Source organism: Bombus affinis, chromosome 8, assembly GCF_024516045.1.
Source record: "Bombus affinis isolate iyBomAffi1 chromosome 8, iyBomAffi1.2, whole genome shotgun sequence".
Lineage (NCBI taxonomy): Eukaryota > Metazoa > Arthropoda > Insecta > Hymenoptera > Apidae > Bombus > Bombus affinis.
Window position 1 is genome coordinate 11,538,443 of NC_066351.1, and position 25,647 is coordinate 11,564,089.

At 46.3% G+C, this 25,647-nt stretch overlaps 1 protein-coding gene across 2 annotated transcripts; it reads right to left on the reverse strand.

The window, feature by feature from the left end:
* Positions 1–126: 126 nt before the first annotated feature.
* LOC126919164 (leucine-rich repeat and calponin homology domain-containing protein) lies at positions 127–25,519 on the reverse strand. 2 transcript variants are annotated; one of them, XM_050727922.1, is made up of 13 exons: positions 24,986–25,519; positions 12,078–12,222; positions 11,760–11,992; positions 11,422–11,558; positions 11,115–11,330; positions 10,666–10,827; positions 10,166–10,287; positions 9,894–10,043; positions 9,421–9,821; positions 9,179–9,330; positions 8,959–9,096; positions 8,803–8,880; positions 127–2,960 (listed from the first exon to the last, which is right to left on the reverse strand). In XM_050727922.1, the coding sequence occupies exons 1-13, from the start codon at positions 25,170–25,172 to the stop codon at positions 2,808–2,810; spliced, it is 2,274 nt and encodes a 757-aa protein (XP_050583879.1). In that variant the 5' UTR covers positions 25,173–25,519; the 3' UTR covers positions 127–2,807. The 2 variants fall into 2 exon arrangements, with proteins under 2 accessions (XP_050583879.1, XP_050583878.1); XM_050727921.1 differs by lacking the exon at positions 127–2,960 and adding an exon at positions 3,082–7,758.
* Between the last annotated feature and the right edge of the window lie 128 nt (positions 25,520–25,647).

A 25,647-nucleotide genomic window follows, 5' to 3' on the forward strand; every position in this document is an offset into this window, starting at 1 on the left:
ATCCAGATCGAGAGGCTGTTACTAAAAATCCTCGCAGGTTTCTGACGTTCACCGTCAGTTTCGGTGGTTAACGGAGGCGAAAGGAGCGGATTTTCCAGGGAGGGAAGAAACGCCGACAGTTGCACATACGTAGACTTTTTTCGATTTATTTTTTATACACTGTATCCGTTAATCTTTAAATATATTACGTGCGGTGTATTTACGTATCGATCGCAGGGCAAACGTTTGGTACGAATCGATCGACTCGGTGAACGCGGTAATCACAAAGGTGGGAGATTTTTGTAAAACACGTTTGGAGGAGTCTTCTATCGGTGGGATGATCGGTAATACTGTTGGCGATATGGCCTGTTCGATCGAGACGTCCCAAACGATAGCCAGTCGCGTCATGGCGGCGCGTTCGTTTCTGAGAAACGCAAACGCCGTTTCAGCGAACGATACAATTCCGCAGCGATGCGTCGTTTGACGAATTCGCATATACCTATAAACGAGAGGTGCTGATCGAACGAATTAAACGTAAGGGTGAAATCGGGCTAAAAAGCCCGAGAAGAGGTAAGAGAAAGAGGGGAAAATCGAAAGAAGATTAGTAGAAAGTTCGGTACGATGACGCAGCTGCGGTCGACGTACGTACTTTCGTATAGACGAGAGCGAATCGCGTCTAATTCCACTTGCAAGTTGACACAGGAGATACGGACGTTCGATCAGACAGACAGAGCGGCGCGCGATCGCCGTGTCGTTTCGACCACGCATCGTACATCCAACGTACCTCGTCGAAGGATCTTCGACGATTCGGTAGCGTTCTTCGTTCTTCGAAGTTATTTCGGAAACGTCGTTTCTTTTCTGCAGAGATTCGTCCTCGATGAGAAATAGAAAGAAAAATTAACGTATATAACGTAGGGTATATCTTTGGCACAATAAATACGAATACACGGTACAATCTTCTACGGTAGATGTCTCGCCGATGAGTTCGGGAACGTTAACGAGCAGTGAAACATCTCGACGAGACACCGAGGCGTAATCGCTTCACTCCTCACCGATCACGACGCATGAGATCCTTCGTATTCCTCTTACGCGATCATTCCTAAATAAAACGAAATAAAAAAAAAAGAAAAAAAAAAAAAAAGAAAAGAAGATTCTGAACGAACCTTGCGACGATATAGGAAATTACAGCTAACGATATTACGCTTAGCACCTAATGGGGTTTTATCGTTTCGGGAGTTGTTATCAAATCGTGGCAGTATTCGAAATCGTTACTTCGACGTTAAAGACAGCTCGATATCGAATACGCGCCGAAGATATATAAAAAAGAAAAAGGGAAAGAAACGGTTAAGTGTCTCGCACTAGATAAAAGAAGGTTGCAACGCTTACGCTACACGTTGCCGTGAACACCTAGGCCTTAATTTTACATAAACGAACCAATTATATTTAATATACCAACGACCTGTTTAGTACTCGTTGCCGACAATCTACCTCGATCAGCCGACCGAGCTCGTTATCGATCGTCGATGGTATTGAAAACGCCCTAACTATCTTACCGCTCACGCAGAAACCTACTTAATCCGCAGTAGATCGCATATGTATCGTTTCGAGACTAAAGACCATGACCAAAAGCCCAGCTTTCTAGTATTCCGTTAGGTGGTGAACGAAATCGTTAATGTGTCGCGGAACAAACGAACCGAGTATCGCTCGATAAATAAAAATATATCGAATCTCTTGGATCGAGACGATTCGCGTAAATTTCTGTCGGTTTAACTCCGTTCTAAGCTACGCGAATTCATCCTCTGTTGCAAGTGTATATATATTTATATATATATACTTGGATTAATTGCAGAATAATTCGAATATCGATAGAATATCGACGGGTTCGTTTCGATCGCGTTATCATTTCTTCGTGCGCTTTCATTTGATTGATCGACCATTGTTCCACGTTGCGATATCGAAATGCCTCGTAATTACCAGCTATTTAGAAAGCACGGATATACAAACTCTGTTAATAGATATAGGAGACATTTTATTGGGAGTGAACCTGAACGGTGGAACAACGAAAAAAGTTCGCGCAACTGCGATCTTCTTCTGATAATCGTTGAAAAACAATCGTCTCGATCTGGATAATGCTTGGGCTGATATTAACGTATGATAAGTACGAAATATGAAGCGCATTAGTTACACGCGCCTAGGAACTTTTTTCATTGCTTCGTGGCTTCGGAAAATCGAGCCCGAAAAAAGTGTCTCCGATATTTACTAACTCCTCGTATGACTGTTGCATTCGCGCGTCGTAGCCTATTCTTCGTGTAAAACTCCACTACGATTTTATATCCTAGTTTCCTGCTACTTTTTCGTTCTCTGGTACAAAGATACTTGTCTTGTCTTTCACATATAAAAGTTTCATAGTACAACTATAATCGAGTGTCATGATTAATCGCAGTCTACCAGTTGCGTCCAATAGCCGCGTCATTGCATTTTTCTTTTGATTTGGAAAAAGTCGCTGGATCGCGACCAGACACGCGATTACCTGACGCGTACAATATGAGTATAAAAGTCTGGAGATTATCGGTCCCCTATGGCATTATTGTTCGATCGAGAAGTTGGACCAAGAAGCGCGGCGTTTCCTTCGGTTTTGTACGCGCTATGAAATCGCGTGCCTCGAGTATATAGAAACGCAGCACGATGCTGCTGTTGCTGCTGCTGCTGGGTCCATCCTTCCTTGATATACGTGCGGTAGGTTGGAAAACGTGGCCGCCAGTCCGTTCCCGCCGTCGTTGACAATCTTTTGCTTTTTCCTCGCCGTATCGACTTTATATAGTCTGGCGCTAAGCGGATACGTGGTTCGGCACGTTCGACGATGACGTGGTCTGCAACGGGGACCGTGACTGATGGAACCTGAGCAATTCCGAGACCGTGACAGCCACGCGAACCACACCTCGACCTCCTTCCAGGACGTCGCTAGCGCAGCACACGAGATTCTGAAAATGACAAGCACGCGTGCGTTGTTCGTTAATCCAAGTCTATCGAGAGCCGGCATGAAATCGTCGCGTCTGGGGATAGTAGTTCAGGTGACGACCGTTCGTCATCATGCTCAAGCGATTATACCAAAAGAATATTTTATTATCAGTGGAAATAGTATTACAATCGTTATGATAGTCGTACAATCGGTGTTACAGAGTACGTCTCTCGAAAGTAAAACCGAGTATTGTTAGTAGCACTGTTGTTCGAGTGGCGAGACAAAGAGTTTCCCAACGATTGTTCTCCGGGACGCGAACTATGCAACACTGGGAAGCATAGAGACGCGCGACTCGTGCTCGGTTGTTCCAGGCCATCCAACCGATCGAGCTCGCACGAGTGCGCGCGTTTCATTCACTTTCACGCTATACAAATTATTCGAATGGAGAATCGAGGCAAATCCAGAGTCGTGTAAAAATTTCAACCGATAAGCAGAAAGTAGTATTTGTTCGAATCGGCTCGATTTCGCTGCGGCAATGTAACCGCCTTTTCTTAGCGCGTGTGGCATAGAAATGAAACACGAGACACGCCGCCCACGTTCACCGTTCACGCGGCCAGGAGTGATCGTCGTTATCGCCCGACTATGCCCCATTGTGCGAGTAGAGTCAGAGAAGTAGAGAAGACATAAGCAATGGTCGTTTCGACGATTGTCCTTGTATCGCTGTGATCGTGAAATCGTTGGACGAACGTGCTGGCAGTTCAATCAGATTCAATCGTACAAAAGTGGAAAAGTAAAGAGAGAGATAGAGAGAGAGAGACAGAGAGAGTTAGAGAAAACGAACGCGTACCGTCTATCGATCATGCCGTGTATCGTCCAACGAGCACGAAGGGATCGTTCAAGCGTTCCACTCGATGGATGGACGCGATCGTTCGAAGGAACATGAATTAAATAATAAGAGAGGCCTTATTCCCTTTCCGATAATCGTACAAAAAAGCTTAAGCTTAAAAAACAACAAGATAAAAAATGAAGCACCGAGTTTTAAAGAGCGATCGTGATCTAAGCTCGTAATTTGCGACGAATTAGCTTACGTAGTACAATTTGAGAAACAAAAAACGACCAAAGAGAAAAATAGTATCAACGTACCATATATCTGTGTCCATACAATACAGTATGATATAATATAATATAATAATAATATATATATAATATAATATAATATAATATAATATAATATAATATAATATAATATAATTTATCTATATATGTATATATACGCTCTCTTATTCTTTCTCTCTGTTCTTTACATAAATTATACAATTATACAAGCTAATGCAACGGAATGATCTTGTGTTCGGTCTCCTCATCGCTCGTCTTTTCTACTTGCGTCCATTTGCGAGCAGATAGAAGGACGCAGCCTCTTGTGGAAGCGACAACTAATCGTAAAAGAAGAAAACCACTGCGGCAGAGCGCAGAACACGTCGTACAGAATAAACGGTAAATTAAAGTGAAATAAACAGTCTTACGGTTGCGATTAATTCGATGTAATTACGTCCTGTCCGATCGTTAGAAAAAAAAAAAAATATAATACTGATGAGATCGTCGCCGTTCAACTCGATATCGTCGCGAAACGTTGCTTTGTTGAAACGATTCCTATTTTCGAGCGATAAGATCTTTGGATGCATCTCGGAATTTCTTTTTAACGAGCCTCACGGACAATTAACGCCCAAGCAGTCTACGAACGACAACGAAATCGATCGGAAGAGTAGTAGTGGAAGTGACAGCAGGAACGAAGAAAATTAAGTAACGAATTAAACGTTAAGTCACCCAGCGAGTACGAGACTTGTTGCGTATAACTTAGATGGAAACGAAGATTAAAGTATAAGTAAAAAAAAAAGAACAAGTCGAGCTGACTAGAACCGGAGATGAACTTAACAAACGATTAGAAGTACGTAATACCAGAGACTAGAAATTCATAAACGTTCTACCGCCGACCGATGCTAGCTGCCCGAATTGAAACGAAGTAAAACTTTACGATCAAAGTAACGCGGTATTGTGGAAGATGCAGCTCGCCTTGCGTTCTCGAATTGCAAAACTTAGCAACTCGGGTGTTCGTTCGTCGTGTCATAGAAACATGTCACGAACACGCGATCTACGGTCAGTTCGAAATTTCATGCAAGAAGAGCCAACGCGTTATATCTAAAAAGAAGAAGAAGAAAAACAAATGTTTACGTCTCTACTTGTAAGTAGACCGTCGTATTAGACCGTAGTAGAAACGATTGATTTCTCGTAAAAATTCCTTTGTGCGTTCTCGATCGGATAATCCTCGATACGTGTTTGAGAGCACGTGTTCATTCGTACCGTTTTATTCGACGTACTAGCAGCGATATAAAAGCATCTCGGAGAAACAGAGTCGCGCGACGCGTACTACACGGTTCGAGTGTCTGACGCGTTTGGCACTAATCTACTGCAAATGTATTCGATTCGACGCGCCTGTGGAGCGACAACCGGAAGCAAAGACCGCCGGCAATCCGAAGACTCGATCTAAGCGACCCGCTCCTCCTTAAATTCCTTAACGTAGACAATATAATACTTATCGTACGAATATATGTAGAATAAGTTAGACGCGTGTATATTCTAGACGATATACGTATTGTACGTCCGCTACGATACTTTTGTTTTCTTGTTACGTTAAACGCGTTTATATGAAAATATGGAGATTATCTTAGGTCTACGACCGAATTGCTTGGTCGGTGAGGTGTAAGTGCTCTCGTTTGCACGTCCCTCCCTCAACGAAAAGCCATGTTTTCTTGCCTCGGTCGAGACGAAGAGAAGGAGAAAGAAAATTTATCGTCGCCGCGATCTCGTTGGGGAGGGACGCAATACTGTCCGTAACTCTTAAACGATAAAACAATGATCGAATGAAAAATTCTTTTCGAGTTCGAATGTGCGTTAAACCTACGTACCAAAATAGGAAATCTTTGAACTTAAAGAGATTTCTAGCACCTTGTTGCGAATCCTGTAGTACTCGAAGGCTACCTATCACAGACCCATCAATCCTGAAAGTGCCGTAGGCGATTTGTATTGGTCGAACGTTAAAAAAATACTACCATCCGAGGTATACAAGAAAGTTCCTTCGTCTTTCTTCTCTTTGAACTTTGCCATCCTGGCGTGATTCTAGACACGTCACGGGTTCCAGACGATGCCGCAATACCAGTTGGGAGAATTCCATTCGCTTATTTCTCTGTTTTCCTTTTAATTCGTTGATTCCGTCATCGAGAGAAGTTATTTCGAACCCGAAGCTATCGACACCGATGGAAGATTTCTCGAACGAGTATTGGACACTAACACGCCGCTTCGAACACCGTCCCTTCGCGTAGCAAAATACTATTTTCTCAACAGATCCTACTCGACGATAAATCTCATCGGTCGTTACGATCCAGCCATTCCAACGAACGATTCGTCTGTTCAAGGTACATACATACAAGGTACATACAGGCGATTCCATCTGATATGCGAGCGTCCAACAGCTTTGATTGCGCTCTTTGATTTCTTTTTTCTTTCTTTCCTTTTTTACGTTCTCTTCCATCGTATGATGTTCGCGTTCAACGATCAGAACTCGAGAACAAAGTTCTTCGCTCGAGTCCCCGTTAAAGGCCTTATACCAAAACAGAAACGGTTAACTAACTTGCGCACTACGTAGCCGCTTCTACAACTAGGCGGACTAAATGTACGATCAAGCTGCCATTCGATACTTAAGGGGCTACCGAATAGTATTTCGTCGAAAGTTTTAAGCGTCTCTCTCGAGCCACAACGACGAAGGCGAACAAACGAACAACCTTGTCCAAGCTACAGCTGTGACGTAGTCGATGTAAATTAAATCCAATATACAGGCAAAAGCGCTCAGTTGCTCCTTAATTAGACCAACGATCGATCGCACACTAAATTAAACGTCTCTACGCGGATAAAAAGTTTCGAGTGTCTCGATTCGCTAGCGTTTCGTTTAAAACGAAGGCGATGAAAAACGAGAAGGAAAATTAAAAGTAGCGAAACTACGCCGAATTGGGGTAACGAGACATTTCTGACAACGGTAAATAGCTTAGTCGATACGTTTCATTCGGGTATCGTATGTATCGTGCTTAAAATAAACTCGCAATTAAGATCGATGTCGGAAGGGGTGTGATGACTCTGCGCGACACTCGACCCCGTTCTTCGCCCGACGAAGCAAACGAAGGATAAAGAAAATAAAATTAGAAAAATATCATGCCGCTCTATGAGTACTAATTGGCGTAGAAGAAGTGGATAGAAGAGTGTCGTGCAGTAACTCGATCGAGCGACTCGACGGCTCGGCGAACGAACCGAAAAATTACCGACAGAACGTTAACCAGAAAACTATAAGAAACCGTGTGTTTCCCGAGTCGCTGCACCGAACCAAGTCGCGTCGCGTGTCGATATATCGGAGTAATCCCAGAGTAATCTTCGATTGTGCTTTTCTCTTGCGAGCGTCGTTCGTTCCATCGTTTTGCACTCTGGCGTTCTCGTCTTGGTCGCTCTTTTTCTTTTTCTTTCTTTTTGTTTTGCGTTTAATCAGGAATGGGAAAGAGATAGAGCAGAACGAAGGTGGATAGGAATGTGGCAAAAAGCATCGCGGATAGAACGCGATCCTGAATCGTATGGGATGAACCTGCGGCCGATTCTTCCGTATCGTTCTCTCCTTCGTCACGGAAAAGGAGAAGAGCGGAGACGAGACGCGCCAGAGCCTCCAGCCCGTACGCGTCCATGTAACCCACGTCCATGATTGCGTCCGCGTCCATTAACACCTCCTGCAACACCAACAACGATACTACTCAGTCCCAGTCTCTACTACGTCGCTGGTCGTTCTGAACGTTCTCGTTTCGATACAGAACCCTGTCCACTTATCACTCTTACTTCTTCGAAGCGACACCTTCCTCGAAATCAACGATTCGAACCTTTTGCGAAAACTTGCCTCTTTCGGACGAACATTGCACGAAAATCGTTCGATTTAGGTGCTTCATCGAGAAAGTGAGCAATGCCAGACTTGGGTATCGTTTCATCGTATCGTTGCTTCGATGAACGTACCCAATTCTGGTTCCTATCTCAAAAAGATACAAATGCGAATAGCTAGTTTGGAAGATTGTCGAAGAGCGCGGGCATAGTTCGGAATTTATGCCAGACGAAGTGGTATCGTGGTTGTCGTTAAATTCGTATAAGAACGTCGAGAAGTGAAGATACTAGGACGAGACGCGTTCAAAGCGTTTTCCGATGAAGCGACGAGCGACACAAAAGCGAATACGAGTCTAGGCACATGCAACTAAAGCTTCTTTCTTGGTTTCTCTCCACTTCCTTCTTCCAACTCTTGCATTTTTCGTATTTTTGCGCTTTTCCGATTTGTGGAACGAGAAAGATTTTGAAAAAAGGACGAATCGTATACCCTCGTGACTGAATGAAAATCGGGGACTGACTAGTAGTTGTTGGAAATATCATGGACAAACGTACCGGCTGTTGTCGAAGCGTTAGTTACGACCTTGCCAAGAGGCGTTCGATCGACGATAGTACGGATGCCTATATTTCTTTCGATTTTGCGCTCGAACCGTTTCTCTTGTAACACTTTGGCCGTGCTTTCACGATAATGAGACACGAACGTGTTTGCAGGGCGTGTCGAGTACAATCGTCACGGAAAAAATTCGTTAGGTAACAAAAGAGGGAAACAAAAAATGATTTTGTTCCACGTAGAAGCATACAGTGGTTTAACGTGCGTTATACATGCCGCGGGACCATTAGCGAGAGATAAAGCGCGAGAATTCTCGAGAAGTTGTTTAATAAGAGGTATCGAGTGAGTAGCTTACCTCATCCACGCCTATCTTTCGACACGCCTCGAGAAAATTGTCGACGTTACGCCTGCATCTTGCCATTGTCAACTTGGGCTGCAAATTACGATACGATCGTTATTCTTTGATAATCTGAAAATCGTCGCGTCGATTAGACAGCCCGAGAATGCTTACCACAGCTGGCGAAGGAACGTGGATACTGGCAACCGACCGAGGTCTTACGTGATTTGCCAAGTGACAGAGTACAACTCCGTCTGTTAACGCCGGAGCAAGATCTTCCGGTAGAGCCATCTTCAACCGCGTTTCAATATGCTAAAAGGAAACTCAAACATTAGCCACTTGTTTGCTACAACAAATGATTAACGCGTGAAAGTCGATCCTTTCCGATACTCACGTTTCGGAGCTGCTCGATCAAGTCAGCTTCTTCCTTGGCACGTTCAAACTCCCTTCTCATGGTGAACGAATACTTCTCTGGCACGTTGCTGTTCCACGTAACCGATCGGGGAGACTTTGGACTTCCACCGTTTCTGCTGGGACTTTTGTTACCTAGCAGACATTATCCATATTCCATTTAATCGTGCGTGACACCAGTCATTTATCTAGTTGTCTCATTGCCTTTGTTCAATGTTTTTTTACCTTCTACGTAACCAACAGCTGTTTTGACTAGCCTAGGAGTGTGTCCCGGACTGGTGTTGGCAGATAAAATGCTCGAAGATGTTTTAATTGGCGAATTAGGCTTCTTATACGGCTGCTCGAGGTACTTTCCGTTCTTATTGTTGTATTCGTTATTGCTACCGTTGATAATTGGCGTGTTCTGATAGTTGATGCGTGACGGAGTTACCTTCTGTACTGGTCTCTTGGTCGCGTTTTCCTCGTTGAAGATCTGTTTACCGACCATACCAAGTGCGTCTTTATTGCTAGCCAAGTCTGTCTCGTTGCTCTGCGATTCGTTGTCTGGTGGAGTGACTTGTTCCCGTGGCCTGTACACGCTAGGTCCCTCGTTTGCCCTTTGTTGTCTCAACGCCTCTTTATACTCCCTAAAAATTCATCACGCGATATCATCGTGTGCCGTTGCTTCTTGACATCTGTTAGACGATACAAGCGCATACCTGTAAGTTTGAATGTGATTCAGCGGCCTTTTCTCATCTCCGTTCATTAAAGAGGTAGTAGCGTTCGAAATCGACGTTTGCAGCGGTTGCACGGATTGCGTGTTCGTGGAGACTGGCACCGCCTGATTCAGATGAGCGGATTCGAGGGGACTAAAAAAGACGCGGGAAGGCATCTGATGCTTCAGCTCGTCTATTAACCGGTAAAAATCACTACGCAACCACGTGATGCACAGTGGCAGGAACGGTGATTGGCTTATTAACAGCTCGCTTACCCGGGTGGCGTAATCGACGCGTGGTAGAGGCCAGAGGTCATCGGTCTTCTGACATCGGCTCCATTCTCCGAGGTGCTCCTCTCCAGTTTTCTCTTTTCCAACTGATCGTGCAGTATCATAGCCTGCAAATACGGTTTCGTGGAGAGGGAGAGAGAGAGAGAGAGAGAAAGAGATGATAAATCTAAGTAGAGAGATTTGAGAAGGTAAGGTGAGCGCATTCCTAGCGCGCCACCTTGGATGCTACGCGCGTTAATCGCGAGCGACGCTGACGGCGAGTTCTTTCAATGGGTTAAGGTCATTCAACGAGGCTTGAACGACGGCCAAGCGCAGCTTGACAACACAGATATCATTTTCAAGGGGCGCGCGAATTCTATTCATTCGCTAAATATAGACGTTGTATCATACGCGCTCACACTTGGAGTAAGCCTAAACCCATTAGAAAAGCTTGGTCAAACAGGATACCGCACGGAAGCGACTGACGAAAGCGGTTCGAAACCTACCTTGCCGAGCTCATCTTCGAGAGACGTGTGCTCACCAGGCGAGATGGTACTAGGAGTCGAGGTTCCGCTGCAGGATCCATTCACACCTGTCTCGTGCGGCAACGTGATCGAAAGGGGCGAACATTCTTGACGCCATAGCCCTCGAATCTCGCCATCATGCACCTGCGCGCAAAAAGGTGTCCAGCAGGAGGTACTACGAGAAATCGTCGACCGTGTATACGTGCTTGCGTGCGTTTCAAAGTTTATTGTTTGCGTTCTTTCTACATGTTTGGACCAGTCAGAGTACAGGAGAGTGTGTATGTTTCGGGAAGGTTTCTACGCTGAATCCAGGTTGTTATCTACAGCGGGATTTACAAAGTTTCGTAGCCGAAAAACTTGTTATAGAGCCAGGCGAAGAAGAAGAACCGTAGAAATAGGAAGAGGGTGAGAAGAAGGACGAGGAAACTAACCGCGCTGTGAATTTCTTGAGACCAGCGTTTGTCGACGCCGTCACTGGTGCTATAGCCACTGTCGACGTTGTGCCGCCTATGAGTTCTCGTGTCTAGAGTCGCGTGACCTCTAACATCCAAGGGTGTCCTTCTCGCGCGGCCGCCTCTGGCTCTCTCGTGTTTCGCCGCCTGTCTCTCCAAATATTTGAAGATGTGCGTTCGCCCGCGAATGCATAGCTGCGAAAACAAACGAAAATAGTCGGCTGGATAATTGGTCGATCTATAATTAGACGGCTCCATCTCGTTTGATTCAGAAGCTTATGCTCACCGAGGCAGGCGGCGAGGTCAAAGGATTATCGGACAGCCGGAAGTCGACCAGGCTCTTCATTTTTCTCATCTCGTTTGGAAGCACGGATATTCGATTGCCACTGATATCCAGCTTTACGAGTCTCAGGTACGTCAGTTCTGCGCAGAACGTTCGATTTCACGATCGTCAATTGCATCGGATGAAACAAGGCGAGACATGGCGAGTAGGGAATCGATAGAAGGGAAGAGTTTTGACGCGCGCATTAAAGAGACGTTAGCCCGGTTCCCTCGGATAACTCGACAAAGCTCCTATCTGCGACGTGACGCCGGCGGAAGCATCCATAAACAGGCGCTACCTACCTATAGGCAGGTGCACGATCATGTTGCTCCTCAAATCTAAGGACCTAAGTCGCGCAAGATCACCCATCCGAGGGGGCAGGTTCGTGATTTCGTTGCAGCCGGCGTCGAGCTCCGCCAACGCCGACATTCTGCCCAATTCGTCCGGCAGAGACGCCAGTCTGTTGTGAGCGACCAATAACGTTTGCAGCGGTAGCCTGCATATCTCCCGAGGTAGAGACGTCAATTGATTGCGACTGCGAACAAAACCATCTCCGCTCGTTAATTCTAAGCCCGCATCACGGAGAATCAGAGGCCTCGTGACTTCCTGTCCTTACTGACCTAAGATCGAGGTAGTTGAGGGACTGTAGCATCACCACGGTCTCCGGTATTATTCTTATCGCATTGTGGTAGAGATGCAGCTTTTCGAGGAACAGAAATTCCGTCACTTCTTCCGGCAATTCGGCGAAACGGTTCTTCGAGAGATCTGTAACAGGAACGAAACAACGATATATTCGTCGCGTAACGCCTTCCGAATGATGTTCGCTACAGGGAAAGCATAATACTTCTTGAAGAGGCCTGTTTAATTGAGACACATCGTCAGGATTCCCCGTAGCAACAGCTGTGCTCCGGTTAGGGTGATGCTCGGGTTCGTGGGGGGTTCTTATGAATGGGGTGCGACGGTCACGTGCATGTACAGTCTCGAAACGTAGGAAAAGGATAAGGGTGGCTCAGCTGCTGTTGGCTTCGAGCCTCCTTTCTGATCAATAACCACGGCCTGTGTGTGTGCCTTCGTTTCCTCCGGGAGTTGGTTGGCCAACGGTTCGACTCGTCATTTTCCTTCGCGCCAGCTTTTCAAACCCTCTGGCTATCGATCGGACGCTTCATAGCGTCCGACGGCACTACCGGCATCTGATAATTTTCCCGAATCCTCGACACGAACCACGGTCCCTAGCCGTGGTGTCGAAAGTGGGCCGAGCGCGAGAGCTGAACCGCTAATTCGAGGAAATTTCATCCCGCTTTCTCGGAAATTCGATTTCGGCTATCCAGTTTACGCGATCGGAACGGAAATTGCCAATCGATCGTCGACAGGATACCCCAGTTCTCTGCAAATACTCAGTTCGTTATCTTCTCATTTGCACGATTTGCAAGTCTTATTGCACGACGACTTATTACTTATCGAGGAACGTTTCCCTCGTGCACGCCCACGACCGTAATGAGTACGAGTCCATGGGGTGAAAAGCAAAGCCTGGAACCATTGGTGCACGGTCGATCGCATAATCGTCGAGCAAGGGCGTCGGCCCGTTGGTGTTGGTGCGATGCAGACGAAAATAGCAAACCCCTATTCTGTCTCTGTGCCATCGCCATAACTCTCTGCCAATGAAACTAAACAATTTTTAGCAGAGCGTCGTCCGCGCGATTCTATTTACTTTCCGCGAGGAATGACAGAAACCGTTCTCGCCTAATCTTTGATAAGAAATCAATTTCTAAACGAATCCTCTATAACCGGCTTCGCAACGAGCCCGAACGATTCATCGACAGTTAATTGCTATAGAAGTCGTAATAGGGAAGTTCGCAACTGTGGCACATATAGGGTGTTTCACGAAGGGGTCGATGCACCAGGCGATTCCAAGGGCCAAGGTCGAGGTCCGGCCAACCCAGGGATCGATACCACGCACATAGATTTGCGTGACGCTGTACAAAGTTGCTAGACTGTCATTCGCCAACGGATGGGCGTGGCCCTGTTGTCCATGTTGCTTGTTTTTACGATAAAAACAATTACGCGGATAAGCGGCGTTTAACCAGGCTGCCAAGTCTGCCTCTTCCGACCTGCTAATAATACGACACCGGCGCGGCGGAATATGAAGTCCCAACGATCGAAGTGTTTGCATTTTTATCGCACGACTCGCTTGCTTATGCATACGCACAAGACAATAACGCCGGAAAGACGGTTCACGCAATCGTAAAGGGTTGGACGTATATGCGACGTAACGCACGAGTAGAAAGCGTCCGCCAAGTAATTTCTACGATAATTCACGTGCTAAGACGAGAGATGCTGACGACCGAGGATAAAAATAATTGTCCTAGGAAAAAATGGAACGCTTATCTTCATGCAATTAGAGCTATCGCATTTTTATAGATTAATACACTTTTTTTAACGATTAAAATACTTAATAATTAAGAGCACGCTATATATGGTTGATTGACTTAGTAATTGCAAAGATAAAAATTCCGAAATCGCAACGAGATTACTCGTTCCAGGCTTGATTAATCGTTCAAACATGTTATCGGAGCGAAAAACTTTCGCGTGTCACGAACGCGATAACTCCTGGCAAAACGTTCAATTTTTTAAGAATTTTTGCCTTCTTGGCTCAAAACCACCGTAATCATTGTACGTTTTACATAAATTTACGAGAGCGGAGAGCGAGTGGCGGCGTTGTTTGGGCGTGCCGCGTCACGAAACGCCGGCTCCTATCGCCGATACAAAACACGGGGTCAACGACCATAGGCAAAAATTGCCTCGTGCGTTAATTAAACTACGGAACAGCTGGAGACGCAGAGAAAATAGTAAATCGTTCGATAATGGCAACCTTGAACGATTCTTTCGCTATTCGGCGAGAGATCGACAATATAATATGCACGAAGGCCAATATGATCGGCGTACGACAGGCTAGCGTGTTCGTGGGAAGAGACACGGATAAAACGCAGGAGAAAATACTCTAACGACGTTAAGTTATGCTTCTCGGAGTATATGGGGTTATAAGAGCTAGCATAAGGGCTGCCGTGAAACCGTGGAAACAGAGGGTTGCCGGATCGATAACGCCCCCATAGCAGATATCGTCCAGGGGGTTGGCTGTACGAAGAGCGCAAGGTGTCCCATGAACGGCATGCTACCCTCTTTCCGAGCTTTCCTGCTGGAAAATAAAATCATTCGAGGCGAGGCGAACTTCTCGCGAACCAATGATCGGTAACGACGTTAGAAGTTCGCTAACGAGCCACATGGTCCGAGGGCTCGAAACCGATTTAATTCCACTCCAGATACATTATTAAACGGTAACGCGCTTAACGATCAATTCTACGTAAAAGCGTGATTAACGCACAACGCAGAACGTGCCATTGCTTCTTCGCGACGATTCGAGAGATAGCGCGTTCGATCGATCGATTCGAGAGTTGTCGATCGCAGCTTGCGCCAGGTAATTGCTTTCCAGCGTAATTCCCAACGTGTCACGTCGAGGACATGGGAAGAGAAAAAGGCAAGAGAAGGACGAAGAGGAACACCAAGAGCGAAGGGAAACGGAGGAAATTCTGGTCGCGAAGTCGTGCATAGACTGGGAACGCTCGGTGCTCGCTTCGCCCTTGAACCGTCGTCGTTGCTGAAGAAATCGCGTCAAAAGCGAAAAGAGAAAAGCGTGGAGAAGCCACGGAGGAAGCAGGCGAGAAAGGACGTATGCCTCCGTTGCTTTTGTAAGAGACCGACACGCCACTTCCGGCGACGAGGACGCGAGTGCGAACACGACTCGCATACTCGATCAAACTCAAAGCGGACGGAACCGAACAACTTTGAGCGCACTCGATGGAACATGGGTGAAACATCGATGGACGTGAAGCGATCGATCGTTCGAAATTTATTGTCCGATCGGTCAGTCAGTGACAGTAACCAATGCGCTATCTCGAGAATTCTCGTAGAATTTAGATGAACTTTTGATGGTCGGTCGCCACGACGCGACGCAAGGTCCCACGTTGCGAGGACCGGACTTTTGCATTTAAACTAGTAGGACGAGTCCGTCGAGCATCTGGTAGTTGGTGATTCGACGTTGCATGAATTATACTCGGACGTGGGGAAAGATCCGAGAGAGAGAAGGTAAAATAAAGAAGGTAGTATCGCGCAGCCGGTTTCCATACTCCTGCCGTCTGACCGTGGCAGGCAATGCGTGCCGAACAGTGCGTCGCATTGTGTATGCTACGTGTTCAAGCGTGCCGGTACGCGTGCACGCCTTCGTGTACACGCGTGTACGCTAAAGCGAAGCCGTATGCGACGAATCATGCTGCGCGAACGGAATACGCGCCTCTTCCCATCTATTCCTACTGATATTTATTTATTTATTTATATACGCATAGGCGGAGAAGCGAGAGAATGACGAGAGCAAATATCAGGCGCGTTAATTTAACATTTTTCTATGCGTGTAATACAAGGCGGGAGCGTGAACAATTGATTCGTCGTTGCGCGCTTTCACGAGGGCGTAAAAACTTCTTTCGTCCGTCGAAACGAGAGCTTGCTTCCCTTTCTTCATCGGCAACGGCGGCGCTTCAATTATTGCAGCATCGTGGAAGAGCAGCAACAGCAGCAGCATCGCCCCTAAAGCAACGTTCGCTTTCTTTCTCGCTGCCTACGAAAAGCTTCGCTCTTCTCGTGGGTTTCTCCTGGTTCCTTTTCTCGTTTACCCAACCTCTTTCACCGTTTTCAGTGCAACGAGCGCGAACCGAGTTTTCAGGTTGCACCGACTCCGCCATCCTTGACCTAAAAACTAATAGCCGAGATGAAAAGAACCGAGAGCGACCTGGAACACAGGGAAAACTAGTCGAAAGCTGCACGGGGTGTAACAAGACCACGCTCGATAACGCGTCGAAATATCGCGTTACACCGGTACGACCAACGTTTCGCTCGAGCGGAGCATTTTTTTTCAATGACCTCCCGCTGCTATCGGATGGCAGTTTGCCGTCTCTCTATCGTGTCGAGAGAACGCGATATCTTTATCAACGATTCGAGGCTGTTTCGCATTTGCGATCACGAGCCGTTGGTTGAAAACGCTAAACTTAGGCTGCGAACGTCTCGCGATTATCCGTAGACGGCAATGCGGTGGCACGGAAACCGAAAACGTTCGAAAAATCTACGGTTGTTCGCGATGACTGGAAAGGGCCCGGTTCGATCGTACCGCAAGTCCCTTTGTTCGTAACCATGCTGCGTAACCACAAAACAAAGCCCTCCAACGCAGGTACGTCGTTATCCCCCCAGAAACTAAACCGAAGGACGCACTCTCGTCGAGGTATCCTTTGTTCGATGTCATCGCTGATAAATCAACGGCACTTTCTCCGTTGGCGACGTATCAGCGACGTTAAATATCGCCACGATCGCGACGAAACGTTCGAGCAAAGGGCCAAGGTTTAAGTCTCTCTGATGACTCGGAGCAAAACAAGCCGCGTTTGGGACTGCTCGTTAACGACGAGTCGGTTAATTTAACCTCGGATAACGAGATCGAGGAGAAACGCCAGCCTTGTAGATTTGTTTCCACGCGAATTATTCGGCCGGCTCTGAACCCGGTATCTTCTAATTGAAGCCACGGACGATGCTGCATGGATACAGATTCGGTTAGCCTTAATCGCGTGACGACCTACTAATTATCCACGCCCGCGATTCCCCAGCTCCGTGCGTCGCTTGCCCGGAACCAGAGAAAGGTACGCTCTTCTATGGGGCCAGAGATCTATCCCGCTTTATCGTTTCGATCTTCGATACGCATTCGCGTTTCGAGTCCACCGACAACGTCATCCCATACGATAATCCGCTTCAAAAATATTTTGTAAAGTGCATACCAGCGTGCATTTTGCAGCGTTGAGTAATCGGCCGAATTATCTCTACCCACTTATCTTTGTTCGATGGCCTGATTGTACGTCGTAAACGTCACGCTGTTTACCCTTGAATACATTTTAACGACCAGCTCATCGAGAATGAAACGACTTAATGGGAACCGAAGTGTTCTTAGCTACGAGCATCGACTTTCCTCGAGGTTCTTCCAAATGGAAATGAGGAAAAGCGAACAGAGGTCGCGCGTTATTTGAAGAAGCGAATTCTACGAATAGCCGAAAGCAGCGCGTTTGTGGTCGAAGCGATAGAAAAAGGTAGCTTTGATCTTTAGGACGGTAGTTTTCGGGTTACCGCGAATTTAGAGCCGATGGTTGGCATTAGTAGAATCGGTAACGAACGTTACCCTATCTGTTCTCCGCCTTTTGCCCGCCAGCGGAGCGAAAGGCTGCGAAAGCGATGAAAAAGCGATGAAAAACCGATGCATTAGCAAAATCAAAGAGATTAAAGCAGTTGGTGAACGACAGACAAACTCTCGGGGTTCGCCGTGCCGCGAGCGAGCGAATAGACGATAAGGAAAAATTCAGGAGAGGAACAGGAATGGATTAGGGTTGCGTCGAGGGATTCAAGGCTGTGCGACAGGTATAAAAAGCGATCGTACAGAGCCGGTTCAAAGATTCGGGTTTAAAGAGAAAAGAGACAGTCTCTTGTCACGTTGGCGGCCAGAGAGCCGGCAAAAAACTCGTGATATGCAAACAAAGCCGTGCGCGAGATTTACTCGCTCGTTCAACGGTGGAAAAATCGTTTCGCGAACAAAGCGCGGGAAGTAAAAAAATTCCAGTCGTCTGGCGCAGATATAAAGTGTCGCGAGAAGAGAACCGCGTAAACGTTGTCGCGTCTTTCATGAAAAAAATATAAAACGCTGTTCCGACGATCGTTTGCAAAGCGCGACGCGACGCAACGCGACTCCGCTGCAGAAATTCGCGCGTTTTCACGAAGGATGGTGCAATGCGAAATAAAGGAGCGAGTCGGAATGTAGGACACTGGCGAATAGAAGTGGCACGGAAGAAAAATTTCAAACAGACGAACCGTGTCATTTTCATTAAATCGCTCGACTGGAGGTGGATTTCGCTACAAACCGCGTTTACACGCCTCGTTCAATAATCGTACCGTCATTCTCGTTAAAAAAATTAACGCCGACCCACGAGACAAATTGCGTATCGCGTCGAACGATGTCGTATCGACGCATGCTCGATCCGATCGATACCGACCCTCTACGTCGAAGAAGAGATTCGACGCCTCGACCTCGTCGGATCATCTTGTACCGAAGCTTCGGACGGCAGCTTATCGTACGACGACCCAAGAATAACATGATTACATTCATTAGCCATCTATAACGTTAGCCCCGGCAATACAACAGAGTCCGTACCATAACCATAACAGTATTCCATACCGTTTCATTTCAACCCGTGCCACGTAAGAAGCGTGTATGGACTGACAAACGAGATTACCTAGAACGATAATTAGCGGCCGTCCCTTTCTTCTACCTGTCTTGACTATCGATACCTGCGCCGCGACGAATTGCTTTCCAAGAACGTACGTGTTCTTCGTACCGAATCGTGGTCTGTACAAAAATTTTGCGTAAACGCAACGGTTTCGTTCGTCACGCTTCCTGGCAAAAGATCGAGGGAGAAGGGTTTCCTCTTATCCGCAATGCGGCTAGAATTTATCGACGGACAAAACACGACTAGACACAACCACGCCAAGTTAAGTTGGCGGCCGGTCGATCGACCCGCCTATCTTCCTTTCTCATCGAAACGGACTTAAGCGTTTTACCGCGTTTGCGGTTGTTGCACCAGGCCAGGAAACGCTTCCGTCTCTTCCCAACGTCGAGACGAGGATTTCTGGATAGTTTAAAATTCTAGAGAATCCACGAGGCAAACGAGGCCGTCTTCGTATTTTAAAGAGCGAGGAGATAAACGATTGTGACCCGGTTTTTTAAAGCAGCTTTGAGTCGGATGTGCATTCGTGTTTAGAAATCATGGATGCAGGGATCAGGCAAACACGGTACGGCAAACATCTTTCACTCGAGTTACCCGATACAGCGAGCTCTTCAGCGGTATATACTAGCAGTTCGTGGGCATTTTCTAATATCGCTTCACCCTTGTATCGTGAAAGTTTGCAGGGCACTCGTCGGTGCTCGTTTCGACGCCGATTATCTTTTGTAACCCACGCTACGAGGCGAGGGCTGCTACTACCGTGATATCTCGCGCGTATCAGCGAATTTCGACCCGTTTCAGGGTTGACCCAGTTCGAGAACTGACGGAACGCGAAACGCAACGGCGGCAACCCGATCGCACAGTTGCAGGGGTCATGACCGTGAATATCTCTCTCGAATTACAACGCTTGTAGAACGGGATGGACAATCGTGTTGTAACGCGGAATCGAGTAACAATTTACACGTTTCGATTAAAAACAAAACCTCGTACCACTGTCTTTTACAATAAAAATCCCTTCGTTGCGTAAACTAAATAGAAACATAGAAAGAGACATTAATATCCAACACTCGACTCCAAATACCAAAGTTTTAAAGTCTAAAGGTCGCTTTTACGAAGATTCTTTTAAGGAACGGCGCGGATAACGACAGTCAAGTAACAAGGTACTACTGTAATTGATTAAAAATACGGAGTGGGTTCGCAAATACGCTAGGACGGCCCTGCGATACTGCTAATTATAACTCGGCAGCGAAACCACCGCGTTGGCTTGCACGCGCGATACGCGCGAGATCGGTGCATATACCGTAAGCCGGTGCATATTAGCAACGGGTCGCAAAATGGGCAAAGCGCCGCTGAAAACGCCGGGTTTTCAAAGACACTGCTACCGCTCTTGACTAGCGGCGGTTTCACGCGCGACTACTTTCGTCCGCCCCTTTCTTCTATACCCGCGAACCACGTTCGTCGACGCTAATTAGCGAGCCGGCTTCTAACTCAAGGTGTTTAATTAATGTGTCTTTTAACGACGAACCGTTGCTCGAAAGTTAACGCGAAAGCCATTGCCTAGCCGTGACACACATCGATTGCCCGTTTAAACGGTATTCGACGAGCGTTGAAAAATGTCGCCGCTCGTTGACTCGCGGAAGAACGACGAACCAGGAAGCAGTAGTTTGCGGTATTTATTAAGAGCGTGCTGGCACTCTGGCGAAAGACAAACAGGGCGTATCTCGGGGGCACACGAGATACGAGACACCCGGTATCGGAAACATTCATCGCGTACTCTCGAAACGTGCGCGATATCATCGATAGGTGTGAGTACTGGCGCGGGCGTGTAATGTGCCGACATGCTCCTTCTACACAGTACTTAGAAGTTGAGTTCAAACTTTAGCAGCATGTAGTACTCGTTGAAACGCGCAAGACAGCCTCGATAAACGTGGATCCAAATATCGTTAGTTTCAGAGTTTCAATAGATATACCGCGTGCAAACACGTATTAAGTGTGTTTCGCGTTTGCCAAAAGATCGTCGGACCTCTCGTTCGCGTCCGACATTCATCAAGCGCCAAGTAGATGTTTGCTGCGCTTTGGATAAACGAATAAAGTCGTGTGCAACGTCGAAACGCGCGAACATTATGCGTTCGAGCACTTGAAGCGCGTGTGCTCGGAACGCGTACTCGACTTGTTTGAAAGAACACGCTGGCAGCACTTTGTCTTTACTACTGTTCGCTGCGTGAACTGTAGATCTAAAGTTTCGAGGTCCTCTTGAGACGCGTGCCAACCCATTCTCGGAAAGCTTCGGTTGCGAAATAGTCGTTCTCCGGTGATCGTTCGCCAGTAATGCTACTGTTAGGTAGCGGTTCGACGAAAAGGGACGGGGAACGAAGCGACTTCTCCGCCCTTAGATGGTTGGCGAGAACTCAAGAGACTTCATCTTCGAGGAGTGCTCCTTTGGCAAAGAGACAAGAGCGCGAGATAACCGAGCACCCCGATGCTATATGGCGATGCAAACGATGTAACGCGTTATGGAGTATCGACCTGTTGGCACCCCTGCCTCTGCAGCTGCGGTGCGTCTCTATCTTTAGCTCGGACCGGCCCATCGTATGGGACTCTTCCATAACCATGGTGGCTGCTCCTTTTCCCTCTCTCTCTCTCTCTCTTTCTCTTTCGTAACGTGCTTGTCTGTATACAGCGCGCGCATCATTCTTTGCTCCTGTAAAGACGCCACTCCGCACCCTGCTGTCCTTCCATCGAGAAAGACCGGGCGAGAAATACGTTTGACAAAGAGGAAGGAACTAGTGTCTCGTCCCTCTTTGAAGCGCTGGTTGCAACGAATCAATCGAAATCTCTGTCTCGAGTCATCGTGACGTCTCCGAGACTGAATTAGCCTCGAGCGATTCGAGAAGAAAACGCTTTCGATTCGCTAGACCGGTTCTCGCCGAGAGACACCTGTCGCGAACTCGACCGCGCTCGAAGAGAGACGAGCGGCTCGGCACAAAACGGGGAACAGAGAGGGCAAACGATAAGAACCCAGGTACGAGAAAGACAAGGAATAATCGTGCCACCATTCGATCGGTGCAGTTATCCGAATTCCTTCCTTTCTTTTCGTTAATCACGGTGCGCCTCCATCCATTCGAGCACCTGCTCTCCCTGAAAATCATCGGCCGAGAGATACGCGTCCAGGACGATGAAAAATAATTAGATGTAATTGCATGTTACGTGCGCGTTGCAGCTCCATTCGGGTTCTTACGGTTAGAGTTAAGAAATCGACGATGCGAAACGCGGCGAATATCTCGGGGAGTATTATTTCGAAAGTACCCACACGCGAAGTAGCGCCGACTCGGTGAGTATACGGTTGAGTTAACGCATTGGAATGTCGAACAGAGAGGCAAGGGTTCGCAGGAATAAAAAAAAGGATCCCGCCCTTTTTCTTCCTTTTCTATTCCTCGAAGAAAGCGCGCAGTGCACCGTGACATAATCGATAAGAAGCTTTTTCCGCAGCGAGACTGTATCGCGATCTCTCTATTTGCCTATCCGCCTCGTCTCGTCGTTGATACGACAACCGGTTTCCGTGTTTTCGCCGTTTCGTCTCAACGAAGCTGAACACGCCGGAATCCATGATTACGCGGCAAGTAAAGTCATTAACGGAGTCGATGTTGAATCGACCGCGAGGAAACAATTTGTTCGAAGTAGTAATCACCTTGCTGGCTCTCTCTATGGCTGTCTGTTCGCGCATCCAACTCGTTTCCTTTTGCTCTTTTCTCCTAGAGCGGAGCACCGTATGCAGCGTGTGCTGTGTTTGCTTTTACTGGTTCGCGTATGCGCCACGGACAATAGATCGGCTTTTTCCTCGATAGCCGGCGACATATCAAACCCACGGGTTTCTCCGGTGAATGGAGACCGCAGGGCCTACCGTTTGTGATACTCCGCGCTAGAAATCGTTGTAACGTATAGCCGGAGGCTGTGCGTAATTTTCCTTGCCGTCGGATGCATTTATATTAGTTTTAGCAATGGCTGACATAGATTCGAACAACGTAGGACACGGTTCATCGAATCCCTCGTAGCGACACGAACTGACCTGGGGTCCTTAATGAAGTTACGTCCCCTTCTGTCATCGTACGGAATATCTCGTCGTAAGACGGCCTCGACACGAGCCGTTCGGTTCGATAATATCCCGGTGAAACTGTAACGGGTATGAAAGTTCCCTTCCATTGGACGATCGTCCCTCGAGCATCAAAGAACATCGAACGAAATTGCCTCGTTCCCTTCGTTCGGTGAAAAATTACCATCGAAAACCGATAAGCCCCACTCGGTGCTACTGGCAAAGCCCGTGCAACGACGAGGCGCCACGATTATCATTTGTTCCTTCGCAACAGCAGAATAATCACGACGCGGTCTTGATTAAAACATGCATCAGTGACGCCAGGCAAATTTTCTTTTTGCGAAACTCATCGTTTGCATCGCAATGGGTTTGGAAACTAATGAGAACGCTTTTCTTAGAGAACCAATTTTTCACCCGAAGGAATTTCGTAAACGAATATTACTCTGTTGACTGTCGCCAAGAAATAATTTGGGTCGATGCTACATCGATGGAAATGAAATACATTTATATCAGATAGTATATGCGAAAAGTATGAACGATTGAAATCCACGTCGAATTGAATTTTCTTGCAAGTTGGTGAATTTTGTAATCTTTATCGTCGTTGATTCGCGATCGTCTCGCCTGATTGTATATACATATTTCTATATATACTTTCTATTTGTTGCCATTGTCGTCGAATGTAATATACGCGTACGACGAACGATATGATGAAGCTGACTTACCCTCGAAAGGTGTAATCCTCGCTGATAAGGATATCTTTATGTCGCATATTTTTTTCCACACCGAATACCTGTATCGGTCGTGGAAACATTATCACGGTTAAACGCAGACATTCCTAGCGACGTGTAATCGTGTTATCTTCCGATTTACGTCGCGAGTCATATTTAGAATCGAATCGGGGTCAGGGGGATCGATCGATTTCTATATTTGCAAAAGTTTCCTCCAGGCGACGCGAAACTCACGATCCTTGGTCGTTAACAACAATATCGATAGTCTGAAAAGTTGGAGTATATACTCTTATGCTTCTGCGCACGTAACTCCTCGTGGTGTGCCGGTGATATCAACGAATATCGAATGCACGATTATCGCGGTAACAGGAAACATCGGGTGTGTCGCGATAACGTCTCATCGCGAACTCTTTACTTATGCACAATCTTGTACGATGCATTTTTTAAATCGGTTGTTTTCTAAAAGGAATATCAGAGGATTTATGGAAACTTGTCATTCACAGGAGCTGTCGGCGCCCAAAAACGACGTCTGATATAAATCATAACCTATCGCGGTGATGCATTTATATTAGATAAAGCTACACATGTCTGTTCAGCAAATAAGATGAAATAAATTTACCTGAATGAATGAATATGCAGATACCTCGCCCCTTTTTCGTGTTTCTAGCTTGTACACTTACTTCTTTTATCAGTCGAAGATTAAAACGATGATATCAACGCTACGAAATCGTGATCACAGTGCATTGCACCGTAAATATAGATGCGTTTGTATTATGTAACACTTAAGTATTTCACGTTAGTCATTAGACTAGAGAATTACGAAAAGACTACTATATCGTTCTCCAAAAGACGCTGTCTATGCGCGTTCTTCTGTTTTCTCTTTTCAAGCTAATATGTAGGATGAAATTGTTTCAAGCCTGTTTTCTGAGAAATAACGAATGAAAAATAATACATAAAGCTCTGCAGTTGAATAAAACATCCAATTGCAATGTGGAAAGTGTATGCGTTAGCAGGGTAACATTCGGCGATGCATACGTGCCAGAGTATGATATAAACACGAGAATTCGAGGTTAACTCTGGCAGAATGTAAAACTTTCATCGAATCAGACGCGGAACATTTACTAAAAAGTCTTCATCTTCTTTCTAGTTGTTACAAACCAGAACAACATTAGGAAACAAATTTTTTTGAGATAGTTTCTACGATATAGTAAAAACAATTCGCTTCGAAAATATTTGTAGTATCTTTCTGTAGAACGTACATTTTATTTTTGGGTTTATATCTATCTTCGTACAAACGTCAGTTTCAATAAAGAAAAGAAAATTGATGATAGAGCAAAATGCTGAAAAAAACTCACCGGCAATAACCGTATCCTGAAGATTATACTTGCTAGAACCCGTTTTCCCAACTTTTGGAAAGTCCTTAAGTTTTCGTCCGCTAAGCTTGAGTTCACCGCTCAAGTGTGCTTCCTCCAGGATTCGCTCGAGACTTCTGGTGAGCTGCTTTTGTATGTGGCCGCTCATGTTCGACGCGACCATCGCCATATTACATTTTTCGGGCACGTATACGCGAAAGCACGGTAGTGAATATCTTCCCTGGTGTACCAGCCACTCGTCTTTTAAACGGCGAGGCAAGATGTTCCAAAAACTCAACACCCACCAACTTCTCCCGATACTTGCTCCTGCACTACTGATCACAGCCTGGCAAAGCGCATGGATGCGAACGATTTAAGCGCCCTCGTTTAGACGCCATCTTAAGAACAACATTCAAGATACACCACTCGATTTCGTTCGAGAATCGCAATTGCAATCGATTTTTCAAACTTTGATAATTTATTTAATAATTGATAGTTTATTTTCGTATTGCGTTTAATCGTATTGTAATTATTTAATTTGTATAACGCTTTAACATAAGATATTTGTCGTGATAAATACGAAGTGTACAAACTGTACAAAGTGAGAAAATGAAATATTTGGGACCTAAAATAAGCAATGACCTGAAAATTAGTGTTCAATGTAC